Below are 26,460 nucleotides of genomic sequence, written 5' to 3' on the forward strand. Positions count from 1 at the left end.
GCTATATACTGTGGAATAGGGAGCACACATTTTGCAGGACATGGAAGTGTCCCTGCTACAAGAATTAAAGAATAGTGCAGTAATCTTTATGTATGGGTGCTTTTGTCATGGCCAATAATAAAATTTGAACTTTCAAACAATACCAGACCACCTGACCTGCCTCTTGAGAAATCTGTATGCAGGTCAGGAAGCAACAGTTAGAACTGGACATGGAACAACAGACTGGTTCCAAATCGGGAAAGGAGTATGTCAAGGCTGTATATTGTCACCCTGCTTATTTAACTTATATGCAGAGTACATCATGAGAATCACTGGGCTGGATGAAGCGCAAGCTGGCATCAAGATTGCTGGGAGAAATATCAATAACCTCAGATATGCAGATGACACCACCCTTACGGCAGAAAGTGAAGAGGAACTAATGAGCCTCTTGATGAAAGTGAAAAAGGAGAGTGAAAAAAGTTGGCTTAAAACTCAACATTCAAAAAACTAAGATCGTGGCATCCGGTCCCATCACTTCATGGCAAATAGATGGGGAAACAGTGGAAACAGTGACAGACTTTGTTTTTCTCGACTCCAAGATCACTGCAGATAGTGACTGCAGCCATGAAATTAAACGACGCTTACTCCTTGGAAGGAAAGTTGTGACCAACCTAGATAGCGTATTATTAAAGCAGAGACATTACTTGGCCAACAAAGGTCCGTCTAGCCAAGGCATGGTTTTTCCAGTAATCATGTATGGATGTGACAGATGAACTATAAAGAAAGCTGAGTGCCGAAGAATGGATGCTCTTGAACTGTGGTGTTGGAGAAGACTCTTGAGAGTCCCTTGGACTGCAAGGAGATCCAACCAGTCCATCCTAAAGGAAATCAGTCCTGAATATTCATTGGAAGGACTGATGCTGAAGCTCAAACTCCAATACTTTGGCCACCTCATGTGAAGAGCTGACTCATTTGAAAAGACCCTGATGCTGGGTAAGATTGAAGGTGGGAAGAAAAGGGGATGACAGGATGAGATGGTTGGATGGCATCACCGACTCAATGGACATGAGTTTGAGTGAACTCCTGGAGTTGGTGATGGACAGGGAGGCCTGGTGTGCTGCAGGCCATGGGGTCACAAAGAGTCAGACACAACTGAGCGACTGAACTGTGCTGATCTTGTCATGGCCAATAATAAAATTTGAACTTTCAAACAAAAATTCTGAAGAACTTGCATCCGCTACCATGATCTTGACAGTTTCCCAGTCCTTGACTTCTCTGGTAAGTCAATGGTGATATTAAAAATGTGATTTTTTTTACTATAAAGAAATGTGTCAATATTTAGAATATCTGCATAACTCACTGAACCAATATTTTTCAAACGACTAATGCATTGTATTTTTAAAAATCATATATGTATTTTAAAAAGTATGACAGATCAGTGGATTTTAGTATAACAGTACACAAAGCACAGTTATATTTTCCGAATCTACATTGCAACCCACCATTAAGAAACTAGAACTGTCAAGTTTGAGTATAGTATTCAATCAAAGAAAATTCACAGCTGTTAAAATACTTTTCTTTTTTGACTATTTGTGTGATACTGGGTTTTATTAATATGCTTCAATATATAAATATATACTTCAAAAATCTGTCTGAAAAATGCAAAAGTAGATATTGGAATCCAGCTGTCTTCTACTAAGACTACTAAGACCTCTAGTCTTCTACTAGGGATCTTTTAAATAGGAAACAGAGTAACTCTTCTCAAAATTTTTCTTGATAAATTTTGAGTTATCTTTTTCAAAAACAATGCAATTTATGTTAAAATGAAATCAGTTTATTAGTTTTAATGACATAATAAATACATGTTTAAGATTTATGTTTTAATTTCTAATATAGGAAATACTAATAGATATAAAAACCCATATAAATAAAAATTCTTAATTGTCTTTAGTTATTCTTAAGAGTATAAAGTGGCCCTGAGCCCAAAATTTTGAGGACTTAGAGCACTTTTAAAGACTTAGAGAAAAAGACTTGAATGTCCTTGAGCATGTCTTTTAACCCCTCTCAGCCTTATTTTTTCAACCTGAAAAATTGAGGTGATTGGAATAGATTATTTCTGTAGTTCCCTTTTCTAAAATTTCATTACTCTATGCCTCCTATCTATGAATACTGAATGAACTCCAAAAGTGTTTTGTCAAGTGTTGAGGTGGAATTAGCAGTAGAAACTGGTGGCATAGATTTATTATTTTGGAAGTCTTTACCCTCATTTTCCTTCAATAGTTCTGTGTGTGTGTGTGTGTGTGTGTGTGTGTGTGTGTGTGTGCTTCTTTGTGCTGGAGGAATGCTAAGGCAGGTCAAGAGCAGATCCAGGGTAACACATGAGTATATACATTTTGTGCATATGTATGACTTTCAAGGAATACAATAATCTGTGCTCCATGTATGCTGCTGTCCCGAAATTGCTTGTTCTAATCCAAAACATAATTTATTCTTCTTGACATTTGAGATGCTTATTGTCCTTTGGGATTAACTTTTCTCCAGAATTTTAAACTAAAAGCACTTTCTGTTTTCCTTTTTAATGAGATAAACAGACAGCAGATAGTTAAAATTTGCCTTCTAAACAAAATGGCATATCTCCCTTTTTAGGACTGGAATGTAAGCAGTTGTAGAATTTCAGTATCTGGAAGGACTCAGCATTTACAAGCCAGCTCCCCTTTACCAGTATATTGTTAGATTATTTACAAGATCAAAGTTTTAATGTTCATTATTCTTATTGTGGTACAACACCATATAACCTTTTAAACTCAGATGAAGATCATTCTTGAAAAACAAATTTTACACCTTCCCCCTAATCTTTAAGCTAAAATTTTCCTCTTTATCTAGTCTTTAAGGTTAAAATATTATCATGTTTTATGATTTTTAAATAGACTATGGTTTAAACCACAAGCAATAAAAATATTCTTATATTCAGTTAACATGTAACTTTTAAGTAACTATGTGCACATTTCTGTACTTGGTGCTATGGGGAGGTAAAACAAAATTTTTTAAGTTATTCATATACAAGCACTAGTTGATATTTAGCAAATGACATGTTCCAAAAATGGTTAAAGTAATCGCCAGATTGATTAGATACTTGAACTTTAACTTGCATCTTGGTCATTTTGCTACCTCTTCACTGTGAGCAATGCTTAGGAACAATTAAAAATAAAAAAACTTTAAAACATAAAAATAAGATAACCCTCTGAGAATTAAGCCAGTAAAATCTCAACATTGTTCTCTTCAATATACATCACTGAAAGAAAACCAAGAAGTTTGCATGGCTAAAGTGTGCAAAATCCCCAAGACATTAATAAGAAGGCCAGAGATATAAACTCCCAAAGTGGTATTAATTTTAATAAGTTGTATTGTTGTACTATTTTTGGTTACTTTTATACTATGTGGATAAAGACTATGTGAACATAAGTGGGGTAAATGACATGTAGCATAGAATAGATATAGCCCAAAGAGCCAGAAACTAGTAATGTTTTTTACAGAACTATCCAAATTTGATTGTTGTGAATTAGATTTCATAACAACTTGAATAATATATCTTTTAAAATCCTTTAACTTTACTTTGTTAAGTTGGGATGCAACTTTCTGATTACTAATTTAGCTTCCAAGATAATTGTCCATGGTCTGCCATTGGGTGACTTGCAAATGCCTCCCCCAGGTACATTGGTCTGTAGATTGATAGCAGTGGTCAGAGGTACTAGATAACATAAAAAAGCATCAGGTTCTTATTGTATTATTACATGCATTAACATCTTCCAGTGAGTGATATGGAAATATCAAGCTAAGGAGAAGTGAATAACTTGAATTTGAATACTTCTGAGAGACTGTCACTAGGTTGAACAGCAAGGTGATGTCTTGCTGTTTTTATTGAAGTATAGTTGATTCACATTGTTATATTAGTTTCAGGTGTACAATAGAATGATTCAATGTTTTTATATGTTACACTCCATCTAAGTTTATTATAAAATATTGGCTATGCATTGCATCCTGTATCTTGTTTATTTTATACCTAATAGTTTTTGCGTCTTATCCCATTCACCTATGTTGCCTCTATCTCCACCCATTGCCCCACCGGTAACCACTAGTTTACTCTCTGTGAATCAGTTTTGTTATATTCATTCATATATTCTACTTTTTAGATTCTTTATCCATTCGTTTGTTGATAGATACTTAGGTTACTTCAATATTATGGCCATTGTAAATAATGCTGCTGTGAACATTAGGGAGCATTAATCTTTTCAAATTAGTGTTTTTGTTTCTTGGGATCTATATCCAGGAGTGGAATTTCTGGATCATATGGTAGCTCTAGATTTAATTTTTGAGGAACCTCCATATTATTTTCCATAGTGGCTATACTAATTTACACCCCCACCAACAGTGTACAAGAGTTCCTTTACTCCACATGCTTGGCAAAATTTATTATTTGTTGTCTCTGTGATGATAGACATTTTGACAAATTGAATGTGATATCTCATTGTGGTTTTATTTGCATTTCTCTGAGGTTTAGTGATGTTGAACATCTTTTCACGTGCCTGTTGGCTATCTATATGTCTTCTTTAGAAAAATTTCTATTCAGATGTTCTGCCCATTATTAATCAGGTGGTTTTTTGACAGTGAGTTATATGAGCTCCTGATATATTTTGGATATTAACTTTTAGCAGGCAAATCTTTTCCCATTGAGTATGTTGTCTTTTTGTTTTGTTATTGATGTCATTTGCTGTGTAAAATCTTTTAGTTTAGTTAGGTCTATTCATTTGTGTTTGCTTTTATTTCCATTTTGAACAGAAACTCAGGTTTGGCCCTTGGGGTTAAAATAGCAGAAGGACATCAGAGTGGGGATGTCCAGTAAGTAGCTACGTTCAAGAGTCTGTGGAGAAGCACTGGAACAGGGCTAAAGTCATGGCATGGATGGTTTGGGAAAGAGGGACGAGAGAAGAAGGTAGCACCTAGGGGATATTCAAAGTACAAATGGTGGAAAAGAAGTCCACAAAGAAGGAAGAGATGGTACTGATGAACGTATTTGACTTTTGAGAGTCGCTTGGACTGCAAGGCGATCAAACCAGTCCATCCTAAAGGAAACCAATCTTGAATATTCATTGGAAGGACCAAGGTTGAAGCCCCAGTACTTTGGCCACCTGATGCTAAGAGCCAACTCATTGGAAAAGACCCTGATGCTGGGAAAGATTGAAGGCAGGAGAAGAAGGGGACAACAGAGGATGAGATGGTTGGATGGCATCAGTGACTCAGTGGACATAAGTTTGAGCAAGTTCTGGGAGTTGGTGAAGGACAGGGAAGCCTGGCATGCTGCAGTCCATGGGTTCACAAAAAGTCAGACATGACTGAGCGAGTGAACAACAACAAATTTTATCAAATACGTTTTCTACCCCTCTCTCTCTTCTCTTTCTGGGACCCCTATAATGTGAATGCTAGTACATTTGATGTTGTCCAGAGCTCTTAAGCTATTCTCATTTTTGAAATTTGTTTTTCTTCTTGCTATTCTGATTGTGTGGTTTCCATTATTCTATCTTCCAGATAGCTCATGCATTCTTCTATATCACCTGTTAGCTGGTTTTTAGTCACTAAGTCATTTCTGCCTCTTTTCGACCCCATGGACTATAGCCTGCCAGGCTCCTCTGTCCTTGGGATTTCCCAGGCAAGAGTACTGGAGTCACTGCCATTTCCTTCTCCAGGGGATCTCCTGACCCCAGGGTCAAACCCACATCTCTTGCATTGGCAGGTTGATTCTTTACCACTGAGACACAAGGAAGCCACCTAATCTGCTGTTAATTCCCTGTAATGTATTTTTCATTTCAGTTATTGTATTCTTCAGCTCTGACTGGTTCTTTTTTGTATTTCCTAGTTATTTCTTAAAATTCTCATGGTGTTCATCTATTCTTTTCTCAACTTCAAGTAACTTTCTTACTATTATTGCTTTGAATTCTTTATCAAGTAAATTGTTTATCTCTGTTTCATTAGCATTTTTCAGGGGTGTGTGGTTCTTATTTTTTTGTTTGAAAAAATATTCTTCTGTATTCTCATTTTGTTTAAATTTCTGTCTCTGTGAAATTAGGTTAAACAGTTACCTATCTTGATCTTAATGGTGAGTACATGTGTGGGATGGTCCCTATTCAGTCTTCTTATGGCCAGTGGCTTTCATGGGTGGCTGTACCTGAAGTGATCAGGGGCCAGATTTTTCCCTGGGGTGTGTTGGCAACCACCACCTTGATGGAAGGTAGGGCTAGAGTTGAAGGGGCTGGAGCGAAAGCCAAGTGCAACCTGACACTTCTCCTTTGCTCAGTGGCCATCACCATTCTCTCAGGGGATAAGGTCCAAGAGGTTGGAGCAGGAGCCCTGAGAGAGGGGTTTCTCCAGGATTTCTCCTCCAGGTGGCTGGGACCTGAGGCCTTGGGGTTGCACTTCTGTGCTGGTTTCACTTTTCCTCAGTGTCCTTGCTTTGGTTAGAGGTTGAGTCAGGCCAGAAGGGTTGGTGCACACTACTGAGCTGGCTCACCCTGTGTGGGCAGGAACATGCTGAAGTGTGCTAGTTATTTCTTCCCTGAATCTAGTCTCACTGCCTTCTGTGTGAGCAGGGATGTACTCTCTGGCAGTGGCATTCTTTTCCCTGGAGCCACCCTCATTCCCTCCCAAGTGTGTGCACCAGGTTCCTGCTGGCATGCTGGCAGTGGTTGCCAACACTCCCTCAGGTGGTACTCAAATGCAGTCACACTTCAGATAGGACTTGAACCCACGGTCTCTGACTTAGGATAGGACTCAAACCCAATTGGACCTCAGTTGGGACTCAAACCCAAAATATTTTAACTGAAACCATGCAACCCATCTCAGGATTTAATGAACCTCAGGTTCTTTATATCTCAGCACATATGGTATTCAGTAAGAGGCTAAGTGATAGGCAAGATGTAGATTTATTGATATCCTTTGTAAAGAGGTTGCAGGAAAATGGGGCGTGAGAAGGTGGTCAGGTCCTGGGTGAGGCCCTGGGATTGGCTGTCCAGTGGAGGTCTTTGGCTCCATGCAGGAAAGAATTCAAGAGCGAGCCATAATAAAGTGAAAGCAGAGATAGACATTTCATAGACAGAATGCAGTTCATCTCAGAAGGTGAGAGCAGTCCTGGGAAAAACACACTCCACAGATAGAGTGTAGGTCTTCTCAGGTTAGAGTCCCCAAAATATGGGGTGGGTAGTTTACATGAGCTGGATAATTTCCTAGGCTAATGAGTGGAAGGATTATTCCTACTATTTGGGGGAAGGGGCAGGGATTTCTAGGAATTGGGCCACTGCTCACTTTTTGCCCTTTTATGATCAGCCTGGGAACTGTCATGGCATCTGTGGGTGTGTCATTTAGCATGCTAATGGATTGCAGTGAGCATATAATAAGACTCAAGGTCTACTGGAAGTCAAATTGTCTGCCATCTTGGGCCTAATGTGTTCTAAACAGTTTATGTAGTATCCTCAAAGGCTATGTCATTCTTTTAAAGGTTGTGCCCTGCCCCTTCCCTCCTGTCTCAAAACCCCTCACTCAGAAGAATCCCTGAGCCTGTCTTACAGCCCCTTCTCTTCTGTACTCTCTACTAGGAATGCAAGTCCTGACCAGATCACTTCTCCTCCCTTCCTACAAGATTCTGTGTGAATGTTTCTTCACAGCTTTGGTTGTGGAAGAGCCATCCTGCTCGTTCCCAGTGAGAATCATTCTATATGTAGTTGTTTTTATATTTCCGTGAGGGGAGGTGAGTCAAGCATCCTAGTATTCTGTCATCTTGAACCCACCCCACAAAGGTACATTTTTATTCATTTGCAACAACTACATTTACATACTGCTTAAATAATTGGAACAATGCTTTGTAATGAGGTGTGCTTATTATTCTGTCACTGAATTAGAATTGGTTTATCCATTCATTCAGTGAATATTTGCTGACTGTTTACTCTGTGTCAGATACTATTAAAGGTGCTTGGGATATGTAAGTGAAAAAAATAAATAGGATCTTTTTTAAAAAAATTATGGACTAGTGAGGAAAGAAAGACAGTGGAATAAACACGGTGGACTAAACTCTAAGGTTTGTGGTGAACAGTGAGAAGATTGGACAGATAAGGGAACCAATTGTTTGACAGCTTTGGATGTTATTTTAAAGAATTTAAAATAAACACAATATGCTGCTGCTGCAAAGTCACTTCAGTTGTGTCCGACTCTGTGCGACCCCATAGACAGCAGCCCACCAGGCTCCTCCGTCCCTGGGATTCTCCAGGCAAGAACACTGGAGTGGGTTGTCATTTCCTTCTCCAATGCATGAAAGTGAAAAGGGAAAGTGAAGTCGCACAGTGGTGTCGGACTCTTAGCGACCCAGTGGACTGCAGCCTACCAGGCTCCTCCATCCATGGGATTTTCCAGGCAAGAGTACTGGAAAACCCAATATGCAGTGAGCAGCTGATGTGGATTCTTTAACTGACAACAGACATCATCAAAGTGTATTTTAGGGAGATTATGGGAATAGGTAATATCTGAGATGGGAAGGAACTTGACATAAAAATGATTAGGGAACATTCTAGAGTAGCTAAACTCTAGACATGAGGTGCGAGGATGTAGAAGGATCTAGAAAGACATACATCTGAGCTAGCAAGAGTCTAGCTAAATTTTCATGATAACAGATAAAGGGAAGAAGAGATAAGAATAAAAGCTGACTACATTTTGAGCATAAATATTAAGGAAAATGTTTATCTACTTCCATGTACTAAAGTTTGAAATATATATCGGGGAAAAGTTTTCTGAAAATCAAATTGCATTCTGCATTTTTGAAGGATTTCTTGTCTAATAATTCTGTTATAATTATCTTCATATGGTAATTAGAAATATAAAGAAGTATGTACAAAAAGAATCTCATTTGGTGAAAAATTTGAAACAACCAAAATAATGAACAATAGGAGATCAGTTAAATAAAGTCTCATCTAGTCTAGTTGGATCCCTTAACTTCATTAAGTTGATTAAGAGAAAACTTTTGTTAAAGTTGAGACATTAAGTGGATATATACATGCCTTAAATATTTCCTTTACTTCAAACTTTTGTACATTCGTCAATTTTTTTTATGTGGGGCTATTGCCTTTTCCATACCAGTGGGCATATGATTCCCATTAAAATATTGTCTACAGTGTTCAGTTTGAGTTTCTTTAAAATGACATGAGAATTTAGTAATATCTGTGAAACAATCTGAGTGCATAATTGTTGACTTTGATTACTTTTTTTTTTCACTTTTCTTGCTGATACCTAAATTACCATCTAAGTTTTTAATCACTTAACTTTTTCCATTGCCACTCCATCAGTTCAGTTCAGTTGCTCAGTCGTGACCGACTCTGTGACCCCATGAATTGCAGCACGCCAGGCCTCCCTGTCCATCACCAACTCCCAGAGTTCACCCAAACTCATATCCATCCAGTCGGTGATGCCATCCAGCCAACTCATCCTCTGTCATCCCCTTCTCTTCCTGCCCCCGATCCCTCCCAGCATCAGAATCTTTTCCAATAGGCCACTCTAAAAACTTTGGCTTCCATTCATATACGGAAAATAAGTATAGTTTTGAATAGAAAAATTACAGTATCTGAGATATAATTTAACAGAATCTAAACTCTGTCTGCCCTGTTTGAGAATGGCATGTGGTATGTGTGTGGTGGGGGTTGAGAATGGGGGGAGTGTCCCTTTTTGCACTTTATATTCCATAATTGTTCCAATGCAAAAAGACCTGTAGCTCTCTTTTCAGTGTTTGTATTTATTTTAGCCCCAGTGTGACAGCAAAATATGGAAATACCTAGGAAAACCTAGTGTCTAGAAGCACTGTACACTTTAGAATAATATTAGAAAATATGGAATTAGGTGGGAAGCAACATAAGGCTTTGGGGGGTGTTTAAGGAAGAAACAAGGATGAAGAATCAGATGTAATTCCTAAAATGTCCCCTCCCCACATGTTGCCCTCACTTAGTTAATTGGTTCTCAAATACATAGGCTGATTAAAATCTCCTGGAGAGCTTTAAAAATAATGATTGCCTGAGCTGCATCCCAGATATACTGATGCAGTTGATCTGAAGTGGGACCTAGGCCTCATTATTAAAAAAAAAAAAAAAAATCCCAGATGATTCCAATGTGTATCTTGCATTAAAATCTATTTTTTTGTCAAGTGTTTTTAGCTCTTTATCCTTAGGTGGTGTTGGGTAACTTATGACTGACTACCTCCACCATCTAGGACAAAACTCTGTGGTTTGAGGAATTTCAGTTGGCATATATGATCTTATTCTCTTGAGGTAGGAAGGTGAAGAGGAAGGTTATCTTCATTTTGGATCTGAAGGCAGTGTCATTTCCTTCATGTAGAGGCAAAGTAATACTGTTAATTTTCCAGCTACGTTCAGAGATCTAAGGAGGCATTACCATTACTGTAGTCGCTCAGTCGTGTCCGACTCTTTGCAACCCCATGGACTGTAACCTACCAGGCTCCTCCCTCCATGGGATTCTCCAGGCAAGAGTACTGGAGTGGGTTGCCATTTCCTTCTCCAAGGAGGCATAACTCAAGCTAATAGACAGTTCAGACTGTAGTTCAAGTTCAAGCCTTTTTTCATTTATCCTAAGTGGCATTGTACTATAAAGTATCCTTCAGGAAAGGATCAAGTGTGTGCCACAGAGGGTAAACTTACTTCATCTTTCACTGCTGAATGGCTCACCACTGAAAGCCACAAATGACTCATATTAGGCCGAAGAATTGATGCTTTTGAACTGTGGTATTGGAGAAGACTCTTGAGAGTCCCTTGGACTGCAAGAAGATCCAACCAGTCCATTCTAAAGGAGATCAGCCCTGGGATTTCTTTGGAAGGAATGATGCTAAAGCTGAAACTCCAGTACTTTGGCCACCTCATGCAAAGAGTTGACTCACTGGAAAAGACTCTGATGGTGGGAGGGATTGGGGGCCAAAGGAAAAGGGGACGACAGAGGATGAGATGGCTGGATGGCATCACTGACTCGATGGACGTGAGTTTGAGTGAACTCCGGGAGTTGGTGATGGACAGGGAGGCCTGGCGTGCTGCAATTCATGGGGTCGCAAAGAGTCAGACACGACTGAGCAACTGAACTGAACTGAACTGAGGCCCTAGAGAAGCCTGTCTTTATGGCAGTGACCTTAAAATCATTGTTTATGACTTGTGTTAGGCAACCTTTAAGATGGCCTCCAATAATTTTTGTTTTCTGGTTTGTCTGCCTTTGTTAATTTTTTCCCTTGCATACAGGCCGAAGTGATGGAACAGTACTGAAGATTAGGCTATGAAATACTGTGGCTTCCGTTTGGGGCACTCTTTCTCTCTCATTCTTTCTAATTCCTTGCTCTGTGGGAAACGAACTGCCATGTGGCAAATGGAGCTTTGGCAAGGTTTATGTGGTGAAGAAGTGGTATTTCAAACCCACAACCAGTGAGTACCTAAGGTAAATTCCTCTCTGAGTTGAGCATTGAAGGAACAAATAACTGCAGTTCTGGCCAACACCTTGATTATAGCCTTACAAAAGATTCTAGCTAGAGACACCTAGCTAAACCTTGCCCAGGTTGCTGACCACATTAGCTATGAGATAATTAAAATCATTTTTAAACCATTAAGTTTTAAAGTTAAACCAATTTAAGCCATTAAGTTTTAGGACAATTTGTTGTATAACAATAGATAATTAATACGTGGCTGACTGGATATGTCAAGAAAAAGGCCTTCTGTCTTCAAGATAAATGTTATTATTCATCTCATATTTCAGTTATTAGAATACAAGTTCTATTGATATGAAAATTAAATAAATTTTTATCATTTCATAAATTCAATTTGAGGATTTGGAAATTGGAACCATATAATAACCAGGAAGTAAAAGGAAACTGAAATATTTCTCAGGTGAGAGTAAATATAGGAGTTATTGGAAAGAGACTAGGACTTTCTCTGTTGCTTCCCGTCAAGTCTTCTCAAGAAAAAGTATATTTTCTAGACAAGCCACTCAAAGTTAGAGGATGAGTGGAAAAATACGTGGGAGGAGTATTACCTTCATTGAAAGCAGCAGCTTTGCTGGATAAATATAGAAGTGGAATAAAAAGTAGCTGGGGGAGGGGCAATAGAGGGGTAGGACATTGAGATACAAACTATTTTGTCTAAAATAAGCTACAAGGATAAGTTGTACAAGACAGGGAATATAGCCAATATAATAACTATAAGTGGAGTATAACCTTCAAAAACTATGAATCACTGTATTGAACACCTATAAATTATATAATATGTATCAACTATACTTCAATAAAAAAATAAAATTAAAAAAAAAGGAGTAACCTGGCAACAGTGCTAAAATGTCTAGTGAAGTTTTTAGGAACTATATCATATTAAGATATGCATTAAGAACTCAAACCAGACAGACCAATTAATAGGTATTCTCTAAAAACTCTGTTTTAAGGCAGTTGTAGAAATGTTCGAAGCTGATAATCATCTGGTGCCCACAGGTTGGTCACAGTGACTGAATCTATTCTATGAGAGTGGTGGTGTGCTCTGATTCACAGTAACCACTCGTTGTTGTTGTTGTTCAGTTGCCCAGTCACGTCCAACTCTTTGCAACCCCTTAGACTGCAGCGTGCCAAGGAATCCCTGTCCCTCACCACCTCCCAGAGTTTGCCCAAGTTCACATTCATTGCATTGGTGATGCTGTCCAGCCATCTCATCCTCTGATGCCCTCTTCTCCTCTGCCCTCAATCTTTCCCAGCATCAGAGACTTCTCCAGTGATTCATCTGTTCGAATCAGATACTGAAATACTGGAGCTTCAGCTTCAGCATCAGCCCTTCCAGTGAATATTCAGGGTTTATCTTCCTTAAGATTGACTGGTTTGATCTCCTTGCTCTTCAAGGGACTTTCAGGAGTCTTCTCCAGCACCACAGTTCAAAGGCATCAATTCTTTGGCATTCTGCCTTCTTTACAGTCCAGCTCTCACAACTGTATATGTGACCACTAAGAAGACCATAGCGTTGACTATATGGACCTTTGTTGGCAGAGTAATGCCTCTGCTTTTTAACACACTGTCTATGTTTGTCATAGCTTTCCTTGTAAGAAGCAATTATCTTCTGATTGCGTGGCTGCAGTCACCATCTACAGTGATTTTGTAGTCGAAGAAGAAGAAATCTGTCACTACTTTCACCTTTTCCCATTTATTTGACATGCAGTAATGGAGCCAGATGCCATGATATTAGTTTTTTTTTTTTTTAATATTTAGTCTTAAGTTGGAGAAGGCAATGACAACCCACTCTAGTACTCTTGCCTGGAAAATCCCATGGGCAGAGGAGCCTGGTAGGCTGCAGTTCATGGGGTTGCAAAGAGTTGAACACGACTGAGCGACTTCACTTTCAGTTTTCACTTTCATGCATTGGAGAAGGAAATGGCAACCTACTCCAGTGTTCTTGCCTGGAGAATCCCAGGGATGGGGGAGCCTGGTGGGCTGCCGTCTATGGGGTCGCACAGAGTTGGACACGACTGAAGTGACCTAGCAGCAGCAGCAGTCTTAAGTTGACTCTTTCATTCTATTTCTTCACCCTCATCAGGAGGCTCATTAGGACAGGGTGCTTAGGGCTGGTGCACTGGGACGACTCAGAGGGATGGGATGGGGAGGGAGGTTGGAGGGGGGTTCAGGATGGGGAACACATGTAAACCCATGGCTGATTCATGTCAATGTATGGCAAAAACCACTACAATATTGTATAGTAATTAGACTCCAATTAAAATAAATAAATTTAATTTAAAAAAAGAAAGAAAGAAAAAAGAGATTCATTAGTTCTTTGCTTTCTCTCGTTAGTGTGGTATCATCTGCATATCTGAGATTGTTGATGTTTCTCCCGCATATCTTGATTCCAGCTTGTAACTCATCCAGCCCAGCATTTCTCATGATGTGCTCAGCCTATAGGTTAAACAAACAGTGTGACAGCAGACAGCCCTGTTGTACTCCTTTCTCAATCTTGAACCAGTCAGTTGTCCCATACACGGTTCTAACTGTTGCTTCTTGACCCACATACAGGTTTCTCAGGAGATAGGTAAGATGGTCTGGTATTCCTGTCTCTCTAAGAGCTTTCCACAGCTTATAATGATCCACATAGTCAAAGGCTTTAGCATAGTCAATGAAACAGAGATAGAAAATTTTCTGAAATTCCCTTGCTTTCTCTGTAATCCCCTTGCTTTCTCTGTAATCCAGAAAATGTTGGCAATTTGATCTCTAGTTCCTTTTCCTTTTCTAAACCCAGCTTGGACATCTGGAATTTCTTGGTTCACATAATGCTGAAACCTAACATGCAAGATTTTAAGCATGACCTTACTAGCATGTGAGATGGATGCAGTTGTGTGATAGGTAGCATCTTCTTTGGTACTACCCTTCTTGGGAATTGGAGAAGGAAATGGCAACCCACTCCAGTATTCTTGCCTGTAAAATCCCATGGATGAAGGACGCTGGTAGTCTATAGTCCATGGGGTCGCAAAGAGTTGGACACAACTGAGCAACTTCATTTTTTCACTTTTTTTCTTGGGAATTGGGATGAGGATTGACCTTTTCCAGTCCTGTGGCCACTGTTGGGTCTTCCAGATTTGCTGACATAATGAATGCAAAACCTTGATGGCATCAACTACTCATACTGGTCCTTAAATGTTTTTAGCGTCACTGTAGTTCATAGTAAACTTTTATAATATATAAAGTTTTGGTTTTCTTTAACCAAGTGTCATCTGTGTGTAAAGTTGAACTGTGTGAAGTATAGGCTCTCTTGTGTCTTATTCATGCCTAGGTATATGGCAGTAGGATAGTAGTGTAAATGAGGCCACATGATAAAACTTATACATCTTTCTGATATATCACTTTTTTCCACTAGTGTGAATTTTATATTAAAGCAGACATAAGTGTATTATGGAATAAAATGCAAAAATCACATGAATTTTAAGAAAAATTTTCAAGAAATTTTGTGTCTTTGGTGGGATTCCTTTTCATTATTCCTTAGACTCATTCTCTACCTCTACTGTTATTGATGTTTCAGTAGGAAATTTGAGAGGCATTGATTTAGGGTATTTGTGGTTACAGAATTGCCTTTAGTACAGCCAGTTCCAGGCTTCCCAGGTGGCTCAGTAGTTAAAGAATCTGCCTGCAATGCAGGAAATGCACGAGATACAGGTTCGATCCCTGGGTTGGAAAGATCCCCTGGAGGAGGGCATGGCAACCCACTCCAGTATTCTTGCCTGGAAAATCTCATGGACAGAAGAACCTAGTGGGCTTAAATGCACAGGGTAGCAAAGAATTGGACACCACTAAAGCGACTGACGCATGCACAGCCAGTTCCGTAGTCCATCTCTATGTTCTTTAAGAACCAGAAGGGGCAAACACTAAGAGATGGAAACCAAGAATTTATATCCAGCATCCTTTCTTTTCTGTCATTAAGTTGAATTTTTGCCGGCTCAAAGCCTGATAATTTATTTTATAGCATTTTTATGTAAAAATATTTTAGTTCACTAACTGCATTGAAAATATATTTTTTATTCTTTTGTTAACTATTCAGCTTTTTCCTTCCTAATTCTTGAAAACCAATGTATTTAACCAGTTTTGTCTTTCAAAGAACATTTAGAAAAGATTACTCTGTTTATCTGGCTAATTTGCACAATGCTTTCCGTTTGTAAAGAGGTGCATGTAAGAGTTGAATAGGAATCAGAATTGGAAATTTCATTTTTTTACTCCTTTTTATTCAATTCATCACAGTATAGACTAATTATTATATATCAAGTGAATTTCCCAACATGGCACATTTGAATGTAAATGTAAAGGTCATATTTCTATAGGAATACTTTTTTTTAAAGGCTATTAACTAATAATTGTAATCATCTAAGAGCAAGAAGCACATGCTGAGTGAGCTCAACTCTTGTGGCAGCTCTGAACCTAACCTGCTGTGTTATTGGGATCTATTAAAATACAATCTCAATTCCCTGGTCTACAAATGAAATAGTAAGGACTAAGATTCCTTGCAGTTGTAAGACTCTTGAATTCTAAGTATATATAATTAGTACAGATTTTATTTTCTAAAACTTGCACATTAATAAATAAAGGGGGGAGGATAAAGAATTGTTAAGTGTTTCTAGAAACACTACTGGATCATATTTACTGCTAAATATTGATTAATTCAGTCTTGCTTTATAATTTGTTAATAAGTATAACTCTAGTCAGAGTATTTGATCCTAATATAGCTCATAGCTTATATACATACACACTATTTCTGTTTAAATTTCCATATAACCATCTTTCACCCTAACTTTTAAAAATTAGTTAAAATTAGTTTCATTATGAATTCACTTTGATATTAAACATTCAATGAATTAATATAAAAAATTTATTATGGGTAGAGACACTCTGCTAGGCAGTAAGGAAAACAAATAATGAGAAACATCGATTCTTATCTTGGTATGTTCCCAAGATACCAGGCACAGAAGCTTGATCTAGGAACCTAAGTTATCAAGGCCCTGGAGTCAAATAATAAAGACTATTAGGCATGGCATTTCCCCAGAGTATACCTGAGGACAGGCAATCCTTCATAGCTTCCTACAGCCTCATCATGTAGATGAGCCACAAAAAAATCAAATGAATCTGTTATTTCTGTTGACCTAGCCTTTTTATGTAACTCTTACCTATAAATGTATTATGAGATATTTGTATGAAATAAAGGGACTTTAATGACAAATAGTTTGAAATCAAAACCACCATTGTTAGCATATCAGCAGTTTAACTTAGATAAATATTGGCCTTCAATTGAACAATAAAGTACTACGAAGATCTTCTAATGGAAGTATTATGAACTAGAAATTTATCTTTCCAATAAGTCCATCATATGTAGCCTGACCTCAAGCCTTGATTACTATTCAGAGTCTCAAATCCCTAACTATAGACTCCACTTCAGACATTGTGTCTTCCCCATTCAATAGGAAAGCAACTTTCAATGCTGGCATATTTTAAATGGCAGAGATTTCTAGAGATTAGAAAAACTACTAACTTAAGTATGCATATTTTAGAAGTATTTTACTTTTCTTCTCATGAACTTAAACAAAGCTTAACTTTTAAATCCTGTAAGTCCTTTTATCTGCAGTGATTTTACTTATAAGATCCAATTTAGTTGACGAGAATATGTCACAAAACATAGTTCACATTTTTGTATTGTTCCCTGTGAGACGTCTATTGTAAGAAATGCTGCAGGCTGTCATTTTTGTCTGCCATCCAGGATTTGCTGGCCTGACTGCTGTGTACTAGACTTGATGTTGGTCACAAGGGGGAGGGGGACTTGCAGTGGAGCCAGACGGTTTTGTTATTGCTTTAGAATTAAAAGCATATGAAACAGATACAGCTTATTAAGGTTGTTTTTTTTTTATAAATAACATAAACTTAAATAACAAAACAGTAAAGTTCAAATACAACTTAAAATAGAGTTTAATGCTGTAACCAGAGGAGAAAAGCACGATTATTTGCGGGAAGAACATTATTAAAAGCCATATTCCTGAATATGAATTATACAAAAGAAAGATTATGTTACCTCAAAAAAACATAAAAGATTTTTGGATTTTACTTTTAGGGATTATAAAATGTTATCTTGTGGTGAGTGAGATGAAATACAGTATTATCATCATTATTGCTATTTTATATACAAGATTTTTTAAAACATCCTGTAAGCAATACCCTTTCAACTGGAGCAGCATTACGAATTTTGTTCTTGTTAATTGGTAGGTATGAGCATGTTCTAATTCTATACTCTTATAAAACTACTGCTTTGACTCATTTCCATAATGGAATTTTTGAGAATACTTGTTTCTTTTCTGATTAGAGTGGTTCATAATTTTTCACTAGAACGTATTCAAATACTGCTCAACTTCCATAGTTAGTGTTGGCTTGATTATCTGACAGATCATTCCAGCAGCCTTTAGGTCTGACACATCTTATATAACATCATCTGCATTATTATTATTATAGCAGCCATTTTATAAGCAGATAGGAATATTTAAATAATCATTATCAGATAATCAAATCTAACATACTCTTAAGGGTAAATTAACTTAAGAAAAAAACATTACTATTACTAACATCATGATTGTACAACCAGTTTTACAACTTTTTACAACTTTTAGTTACTAAATCTGATTTTTGTGTATATTTTTTTCAAATCTTTCTTTAATGCAGTCTCTTAAAATAAACATAAATGCGCAAGTCCAGCTTGATCAGTTTTTCAGTAGTTTTCCAGCCTTTCTTGGTTAGTTTAAAAAAGAGAAAAGAAAAGATGAAAAAGAAAACAGTCCACTTAAAGAAATCTCCCTGCTGGAACTGGTTTCTTATATGCCATATATGATTAGGTTATTGCCATAGGAAGAAAGTGGGCTGTTTTTTGTTCTTTCTTCGTTTTTTTCCCTCTTACTGGAACCCCCTTTTGATTTAAGGCAACAAACATTTCTCCTCCACTGTGTGTCCATTTAGCTGATGCATATGTGTTGTAATGGTTTTCCAGAATTAATTCTTTGAAGTTGCAGTCCTCATTGCATTCTTTCTGCAATGAAGAACAACAAACAACATTATCCAAATGATTTTTAGGACTCAAACAAAGAATAAACATAATATTTGGTAAAATTAAAACCTACATGACTTTTTTGATCAAGAATAATGCAGTTTGTTGGATAGCATATTTGAAAAAAGATCAGATTTTTTTACAAAGCTAAAATGCTATACATTTAGTTATGTAACATAGTTCCAAACATGTTGCTTTTTGGCAATCAGTTGCTACTATTCTTAAGAGCTATTTTCCTCTAATTAGCAGCTCTCATATTACTATGCCCAAGTCACTCTTTTCCTAACCTTGAGATTTTTATATAATTAGCAGATCCTCTGGCTGAGCACACACACATACTCCTTCCCTCAGCTGAAGTCATATTTTACAACTTTTATTCATTTACTATTATACTACCTGTGATAGTGGTGGAAAATTAAAAAGTTAATTTGCTCATCCATCCAACTTGTCATTCATTCAGTTAAACTTATATTTTTATGTAGTCTATGCCAGGAATACAAAATAAAAGTCAATTATACTGTATCATAGTGGGATAAACTGTTACATATTTTGTATTGTAATAAAGAGGGAACAATGGGAATGCTTATAAGTCAAAATCTATCATTGTGAGATTGTTGTTGATAAACAAAAGTCTGGATTTTTTTCACCAAGAATTTTCATATCAACAAAGTGCAAACTGCATGGACTTTAACAAAAAGAGCTGACAGATGGAAATTTTATATTTTAAAGATCTAAAGTGCAAATGAAATTTTAGAGCTAGAAGGATCCTTGCATGCATGCATGCTCAGTTGCTGACTCTTTGCAGCACTTTGGACTATGGTCCGCCAGGCTCCTCTGTCCATGAGATTCTCCAGGCAAAAATACTGGAGTGGATTGCCACTTCCTCCTCCAGGGGATCTTCCCAACCCAGGGATCAAACCCACATCTCCCGCATTGCAAGTGGATTCTCTACCACTGAGCCATTGGGGAAGCCCAGAAGGATCCTTAAGGGTCAGTTAATCCAAATTATTTTACAGATGATGAAACAAAGGCCAGAGAGCTTAAACAAATTGTCCAAGGTGACACAGAAAACATTTTTCCTTAATTCCTAAATAGAAAATGTTTTAATGAAATCATTGAATTACATAGTGTGAGAGGAATTAATTTCACTTTTACTTTTCAGAAAGGGAAGATACTTTTGACAAAAGTAAGTTTGAGAAATTAAGTCTAAGCTATCATCTATCAATACCTTTGCATAGAGCTTTCCTTCCTTGTTCATTGCAAGATAATATTCACTTTCCACTCCTTTGATTGCTACAATTCCAACAGCCACTGTCCTGATTTCCATGATGTCTGCAAGGAATCACAGAAAGATATGTCAGTTATTCACTTAGTTTTACAGATTATCCAAGAATGACCATTTGTTCTTATTTGTTTCAACTGGGAGTTAAGATTATTAATGTGATTATTTACTCAGCCTGACACCCCGACCCACTCAGAACATGTAAATACAAACACTTAGTCCTTATTAAATGTGGGAAGTGCAAACTATCAATTTTTTTATTTTGCAGAAAAAGATATTTGGTTTCAAAAAAGTTACATATTTGAAGCTTTTTCTTCTCTACAATTATATTTCCAATTTACTATAATCATTGTTCAGTTGCTAAGTTGCATTTGACTCTTGGAAATGTCATGGACTGCAGTATCCCAGGCTTTCGTATCCTTCACTGTCTCTGAGTTTGCTCAAACTCATGTTCATTGAGTCAGTGATGCCATCCAACCATCTCATCCTCTGTCGCCCGCTTCTCCTCCTGCCCCCTCTTTCCCAGTATCACACTCTTTTCCAATGCTTCCACTCTTTGTGTCAGGTGGCCAGAGTATTGGAGCTCCAGCTTCAGCATCAGTCCTGCCAATGAATATCTGGGTTGATTTCCTTTAGGATTGACTGGTTTGATCTTGAGAGTCCAAGGAACTCTCAAGAGTCTTCTCCAGCACCATAATTCAAAAGCATCAATTCTTTGTCACTTAGCCTTCTTCATGGTCACTTACATACATGACTACTGGAAAAACCATAGCTATGTCTATATGTAAAATATATATATATATATATATATATATATATATATATATATGCTAACATCACTTTGTCAGAAAGTGATGTCTGCTTTTTAATACACTAAGTTTGTCTTAACTTTTCTTCCACGGAGCAAGTGTCTTTTAATTTCATGGATACGGTCACTGTCTGCAGTGATTTTGGAGCCCAAGATAATAAAACTGCCACTGTTTCCATTTTTTCCCCATCTATTTGCATGAAATGTTGGGACCAGATGCCATGATCTTGGTTTTTTGAATGTTGAGTTTCAGCCAGCTTTTTCACTCTCCTCTTTCACCTTCATCAAGAGGTTCTTTAGTTTCTTTTCACTTTCTGTCATTAGGATGGTGTCATCTGCATATCTGAGGCTGTTTGTATTACTCCTGGCAATCTTAATTCCAGCTTGTGAGTCATCTATCCTGGCATTTTGCGTGATGTACTCTGCATATAAGTTAAATAAGCAGGGTGACGATATATAGCCTAGACATATTCCTTTCCCAATTTTGAACCAGTCAGTTGTTCCATGTAATGTTCTAACTTGCTTCTTGACCTGCCTACAGGTTTCTCAGGAGACAGGTAAGGTGGTCTGGTATTCCTATCTCTTTAAATATTTCCCACAGTTTGTTGTGAACCACATAGTCAAAGGCTTTAGTGTAGTCAATGAGACAGAAGTAGATGTTTTTCTGGAATTTCCTTGCTTTATCTATGATCCAGTGGAATTTGGCAATTTAATTTCTGGTTCCTCTGCTTTTCTAAATCCACTATGTATATCTGGAAGTTCTTGGAGAATTTTGACCATTACTTTGCTACCATGTGAAATGAGCACAACTGTATGATTGTTTGAACATTCTTTGGGATTGCCCTTCTTTATGATTGGAATGCAAACTGACCTTTGTGAGTCCTGTGGCCACTGCTGAGTTTTCCAAATTTGCTGGCATACTGAGTGCAGCACTTTAACTGCATCATCTTTTAGGATTTGAAATAGCTCAGCTGGAATTCCATCACTTCCACTAGTTTTGTTTGTAGTAATGCTTCTTAAGGCCCTCTTGACTTCACACTCCAGGATCTGGCTCTAGGTGAATGACCACACCATCATGGTTATCTGAGTCATTAAGACCTTTTTTGTATAGTTCTTCTGTGTATTCTTGCCACCTCTTCTTAATCTCTTCTGCTTCTGTTAGGTCCATACAATTTCTGTCCTTTATCGAGCCCATCTTTGCATGAAATGTTCCCTTGGTATCTCTAATTTTATTGAAATCTCTAGTCTTTCACACTCTATTGTTTTCTCTATTTCTTTGCATTGCTATAATAATAATAACAGTAATATTTAATGTTTACTGAGTTGATACCACATGCAAAGGATTGTTTAAGCACTCTTATATATTAATACATTTACTTATCACCAAGACTATAAGGCAAGTACCCATATTATCCCCAGTTTATAGATCAAGCTCAGGCACAAAGAAGTTAATTAATTTGCCCAGATTCTCTCAGCTGGTAAGTGGCAGAAGTGGAATTTGAACCCGAGTGGTCTGGCTCTTAATCACTATATAATACCGTGAAAGTATATAACTTGTAACATATTTACTTTTGTACTTAAACTTTATAGTAATTATTATTGCTGACATAATATATTCTGAAAGCCAGTTCTGTCCTCAGCTCAATTCAGAGCTGCTCAATTCAAACCCTGCCCTCTTGGAGCACTTTCTCTAGCAGCTAACTGTTCTTCTTATTCAGTTCAGGAAGATCAAAGGGAAGTAATTTATGCAGCAAAATCCAGTTAGTTTAAATTTATATCAATACAATGAAGAATGGGTTCAGCATATTTGTAGTACCTTCAAAATTGGGTAAATATATCTATTTAAGGACATATGAAATAGTTGCTTTCTGAAGATCTTACCACTGTAAAAATGCTGTGAAGAAGTCAGTGTTTACCTTTCCTTTCCTTCAAGTCCCTTTATTTCTGCTATTTCCCTCTTGTTCAATATTACACTTTCTCTTAGATAGAAAGAAGAGTACTGATGCAAAGGCTTAGAGTATCTTTCAGGGCCAGATTTAATTAGGGAATGAAATCTGTCATATTTGCTGGCTTTTCTTTTATAGACCCACTGTCTATAAAATATAACTGTAGAATGATAGAGGTAATGTTAATTACAATATGTAGACACTTTCCCTTCAGGCTCAGTCGTGATAATACATTCATACTGTAAAATCTGGATTTATGTTTACAAGAAGTTCATGTTTATATATAACATAATAAATGTGTTCCCAAATATGTAAGGCATATTACATGAGTGCATTGAGTTGTTACCATAATGACTGTGGTAATATAATGACAGACTTCAAAAAAAAATCAAAGAGATCAGCTCATACAATAGAACGTGAAAAATGAAACAATATGTCAAGTAAATTGGCCATTTCACCTCATTAGCAATATTTTTGTCAACAATATTGTCAACAGAAGTATCATTTTATTCATTAGGATGTCTCCCTTACAAACTAGGAAATATGCCCAAAATGGCTTCCCTGGAGGTTTTTTCCCCTGTGGTTTAATCATTCATTAAACCATTTTGCCTATTTGTTATTTAAGCCTGTATTGTACTAAGAATGAGAAATGAGGAACGTAGGTATAAATTTCTACTACATTTTTAAAAACTTCTCCAACATCTCCTCCTAGAATTTTAGGTGTTTCCCTATCAAATATCCATGCTAATTCTTTGTTCATATCATTAGTGGCATTTATGACTTTAGTGTTTGAACATTTCTTGCTTGAAACAATTTTTTAAGAATTTATCTTTTAGAAAAGTTTTAGGTTCACAGCAAAATTGAGGGGAAGGTGCAGAGATTTCAAGCTGGTTTTAGAAAAGGCAGAGGAACCAGAGATCAAATTGCCAACATCCGCTGGATCATCAAAAAAGTAAGAGAGTTCCAGAAAAACATCTATTTCTGCTTTATTGACTATGCCAAAGCCTTTGACTGTGTGGATCACAATAAACTGTGGAAAATTCTGAAAGAGATGGGAATACCAGTCCACCTGACCTGCCTCTTGAGAAATTTGTATGCAGGTCAGGAAGCAACAGTTAGAACTGGACATGGAACAACAGACTGGTTCCAAATAGGAAAAGGAGTACATCAAGACTGTATATTGTCATCCTGCTTATTTAACTTATATATAGAGTACATCATGAGAAATGCTGGGCTGGATGAAACACAAGCTGGAATCAAGATTGCTGGGAGAAATATCAGTAATCTCAGACATGCAGATGACACCACCCTTATGGCAGAAAGTGAAGAAGAACTAAAGAGCCTCTTGACGAAAGTGAAAGAGGAGAGTGAAAAAGTTGGCTTAAAGCTCAACATTCAAAAAACTAAGATGATGGATCCAGTCCCATCACTTCATGGCAAATAGATGTGGAAACAGTGGAAACAATGACAGACTTTGTTTTTCTGGGCTCCAAATTTACTACAGGTGGTGGCTGCAGCCATGAAATTAAAAGACACTTGCTCCCTGGAAAAGTTATGACCAACCTAGACAGCATATTCAAAAGCAGAGACATTACTTTGCCAACAGAGGTCCGTCTGGTCAAGGCTATGATTTTTCCAGTAGTCATGTATGGATGTGAGAGTTGGACTATAAAGAAAGCTGAGCGCTGAAGAATTGATGGTTTTGAACTGTGGTTTTGGATAAGACTCTTAAGAGTCCCTTGGAATTCAAGGAGACCAACCAGTCCATCCTAAAAAAAATCAGTCCTGAATATTCATTGGAGGGACTGATATTGAAGCTGAAACTCCAACATTTTGGCCACCTGATTCGAAGAACTGATTCATTTGAAAAACCCCTGATGCTGGGAAAGATTGAAGGCAGAAGGAGAAGGGGACAACAAAGGATGAGATGGTTGGGTGGCATTACCATCTCGATGGACATGAGTTTGAGCAAGCTGTGGGAGTTGGTGATGGACAGGGAAACCTAGTATGCTGCAGTCCATGGGGTTGCAAAGAGTTGGACACGATTGAGTGACTGAACTGAACTGAGTGATAGTTTAGAAACTTGATGTGGTGACTTTAATTGTAATATCATAAAAATATCTGGATTAATAAAATATATATCAAATCAATTATATTTCCTCCTACAGAAAATTAAAATGAATTATAAGCAACAGTATATGCCAGTTGCTAAAAAGAACAGAATAGAAAATAAATTCAATAGTTATTCAGAAGAAAGAGGTATTACATATCCTAGGTGGTCAACAGAGGATTTGAGGAACAGACAGAACTTGAATTACATCTTGAAGAAGATATAAGGTTGACATAGGTAGAATGGAAACATCATGCTAATTGAGAGATAAAAGTTTAAGATAATAGAGTCTATGATTCATAACTCATTTTTAGAAGATAGAAATTAGAGCTATCTGGAGTAGGAAATGTATCAAAGAAATAGAAAAAGTTAGAAAAAATGTTAGGGTGAGTTTGTTGAAGGCCTTGATTGCCAATCATGTAAGAAACGAGTTGCCAGTCCAGGTTCAATGCACGATACTGGATGCTTGGGGCTAGTGCACTGGGACGACCCAGAGGGATGGTATGGGGAGGGAGGAGGGTGGAGGGTTCAGGATGGGGAACACATGTATACCTGTGGTGGATTCATTTTGATATTTGGCAAAACTAATACAATTATGTAAAGTTTAAAAATAAAATAAAATTTAAAAATAAATAAATAAAATAAAAACTAAAAAAAAATTTTTTTTTAATTTATTTGTTAACAGTGAGGAGTCTTTGAATGTTTGAAATTTGAAAAATGTCAGATTGTGTTTTAGGAAAATTAATTGGATATGCAGAGTAGATAAAAAGAGAAAATTTCTAGAATTGTACAACCCTGGTTTTCTTCTTATGCTAATATTATGAACTGTCCCATAATTGGCCATTATTTTGATTTTTAAATAGGTCAATAAATAGTTTTAAAATGTCTCAGTTTAATTCTGAATACAGGAAGTATCAGTAGTTGTAAACCCATATGAACAAAAGCTCTTTGGGTCCTCAATAGTTTTTAAGAGTATAAAGTTGTCTCAAGTCTAAAAAATTTGAAAACATCTTTTCTAAATTAATTAAATTCCTTCTGGTCTTTTTAGTTGCACTTTGTACTTTGTATGTTGTACCCTTGTTATTGTAGATACATAGCATTGGTTATTTTATAAATAACTGTACATACATAGATTTATAAATAAATATCCATAGCACATGTATACAGAAATACTCAATATACTCCAAAATGTCTGGAAAATTTCTTAATGATATTTTAAAACATCAAGTTGCAAATTATAATTAACATGTAAGTAAATAGTAAAGCATGTAAAACATTTAGGCTTGATCAACTTTATTACTAATTTAATGTTAGTATGGTTTTAATTAAAGAGTAAGTCTAAGATATGTGTTTGCACTGCTTTGACTTTTGTACCTTGGTCACAAGTCAAGAACAATAAAGAATTCTGTGGCGGATTCATTTCGATATTTGGCAAAACCAATACAATATTGTAAAGTTTAAAAATAAAATAAAATTTAAAAGTTAAAAAAAATAAATAAATGTGTGTTGTGTATTTGACACACTAAAATCCTATATCATAGTATTGTTTTTTAAATATCCTGCATGTGACTGCTCAAATTATTATTAAACGTGCATGTGAGCATGCACACACGATATTGTAAATTCAAAGGAATTGCCTTCAAAGAACATTATACTCTTGATTCTGTATCCTC

At 36.9% G+C, this 26,460-nt stretch overlaps 2 protein-coding genes across 4 annotated transcripts in view; one reads left to right on the forward strand and one right to left on the reverse strand.

Moving 5' to 3' along the window:
• FAM227B (family with sequence similarity 227 member B) overlaps positions 1–26,460 on the forward strand; it is a 212,249-nt gene that overhangs the window by 62,894 nt on the left and 122,895 nt on the right. Inside the window, exon 12 of one of the 3 annotated variants that reach the window (XM_070797581.1) lies at positions 7,623–8,150. The exons of the other annotated variants lie outside the window; for them this stretch is intronic. Within the exon in view, the coding sequence (XP_070653682.1) occupies positions 7,623–7,624 (2 nt within the window). The 3' untranslated portion in view covers positions 7,625–8,150. Of the gene's footprint in view, positions 1–7,622; positions 8,151–26,460 lie in introns of those variants that run through there. 3 annotated transcript variants of the gene reach the window in all.
• The window catches only part of FGF7 (fibroblast growth factor 7), a 61,877-nt gene continuing 52,917 nt past the window's right edge, over positions 17,501–26,460 (reverse strand). The window contains exons 3-4 of the mRNA XM_019968864.2: positions 19,870–19,973; positions 17,501–18,623 (exon numbers count right to left, since the gene is read on the reverse strand). Of these exons, the coding sequence (XP_019824423.1) occupies positions 18,429–18,623; positions 19,870–19,973 (299 nt within the window). The 3' untranslated portion in view covers positions 17,501–18,428. The remainder of the gene's footprint in view (positions 18,624–19,869; positions 19,974–26,460) is intronic.

This window comes from Bos indicus, chromosome 10 (assembly GCF_029378745.1).
Source record: "Bos indicus isolate NIAB-ARS_2022 breed Sahiwal x Tharparkar chromosome 10, NIAB-ARS_B.indTharparkar_mat_pri_1.0, whole genome shotgun sequence".
NCBI classification, from domain to species: domain Eukaryota; kingdom Metazoa; phylum Chordata; class Mammalia; order Artiodactyla; family Bovidae; genus Bos; species Bos indicus.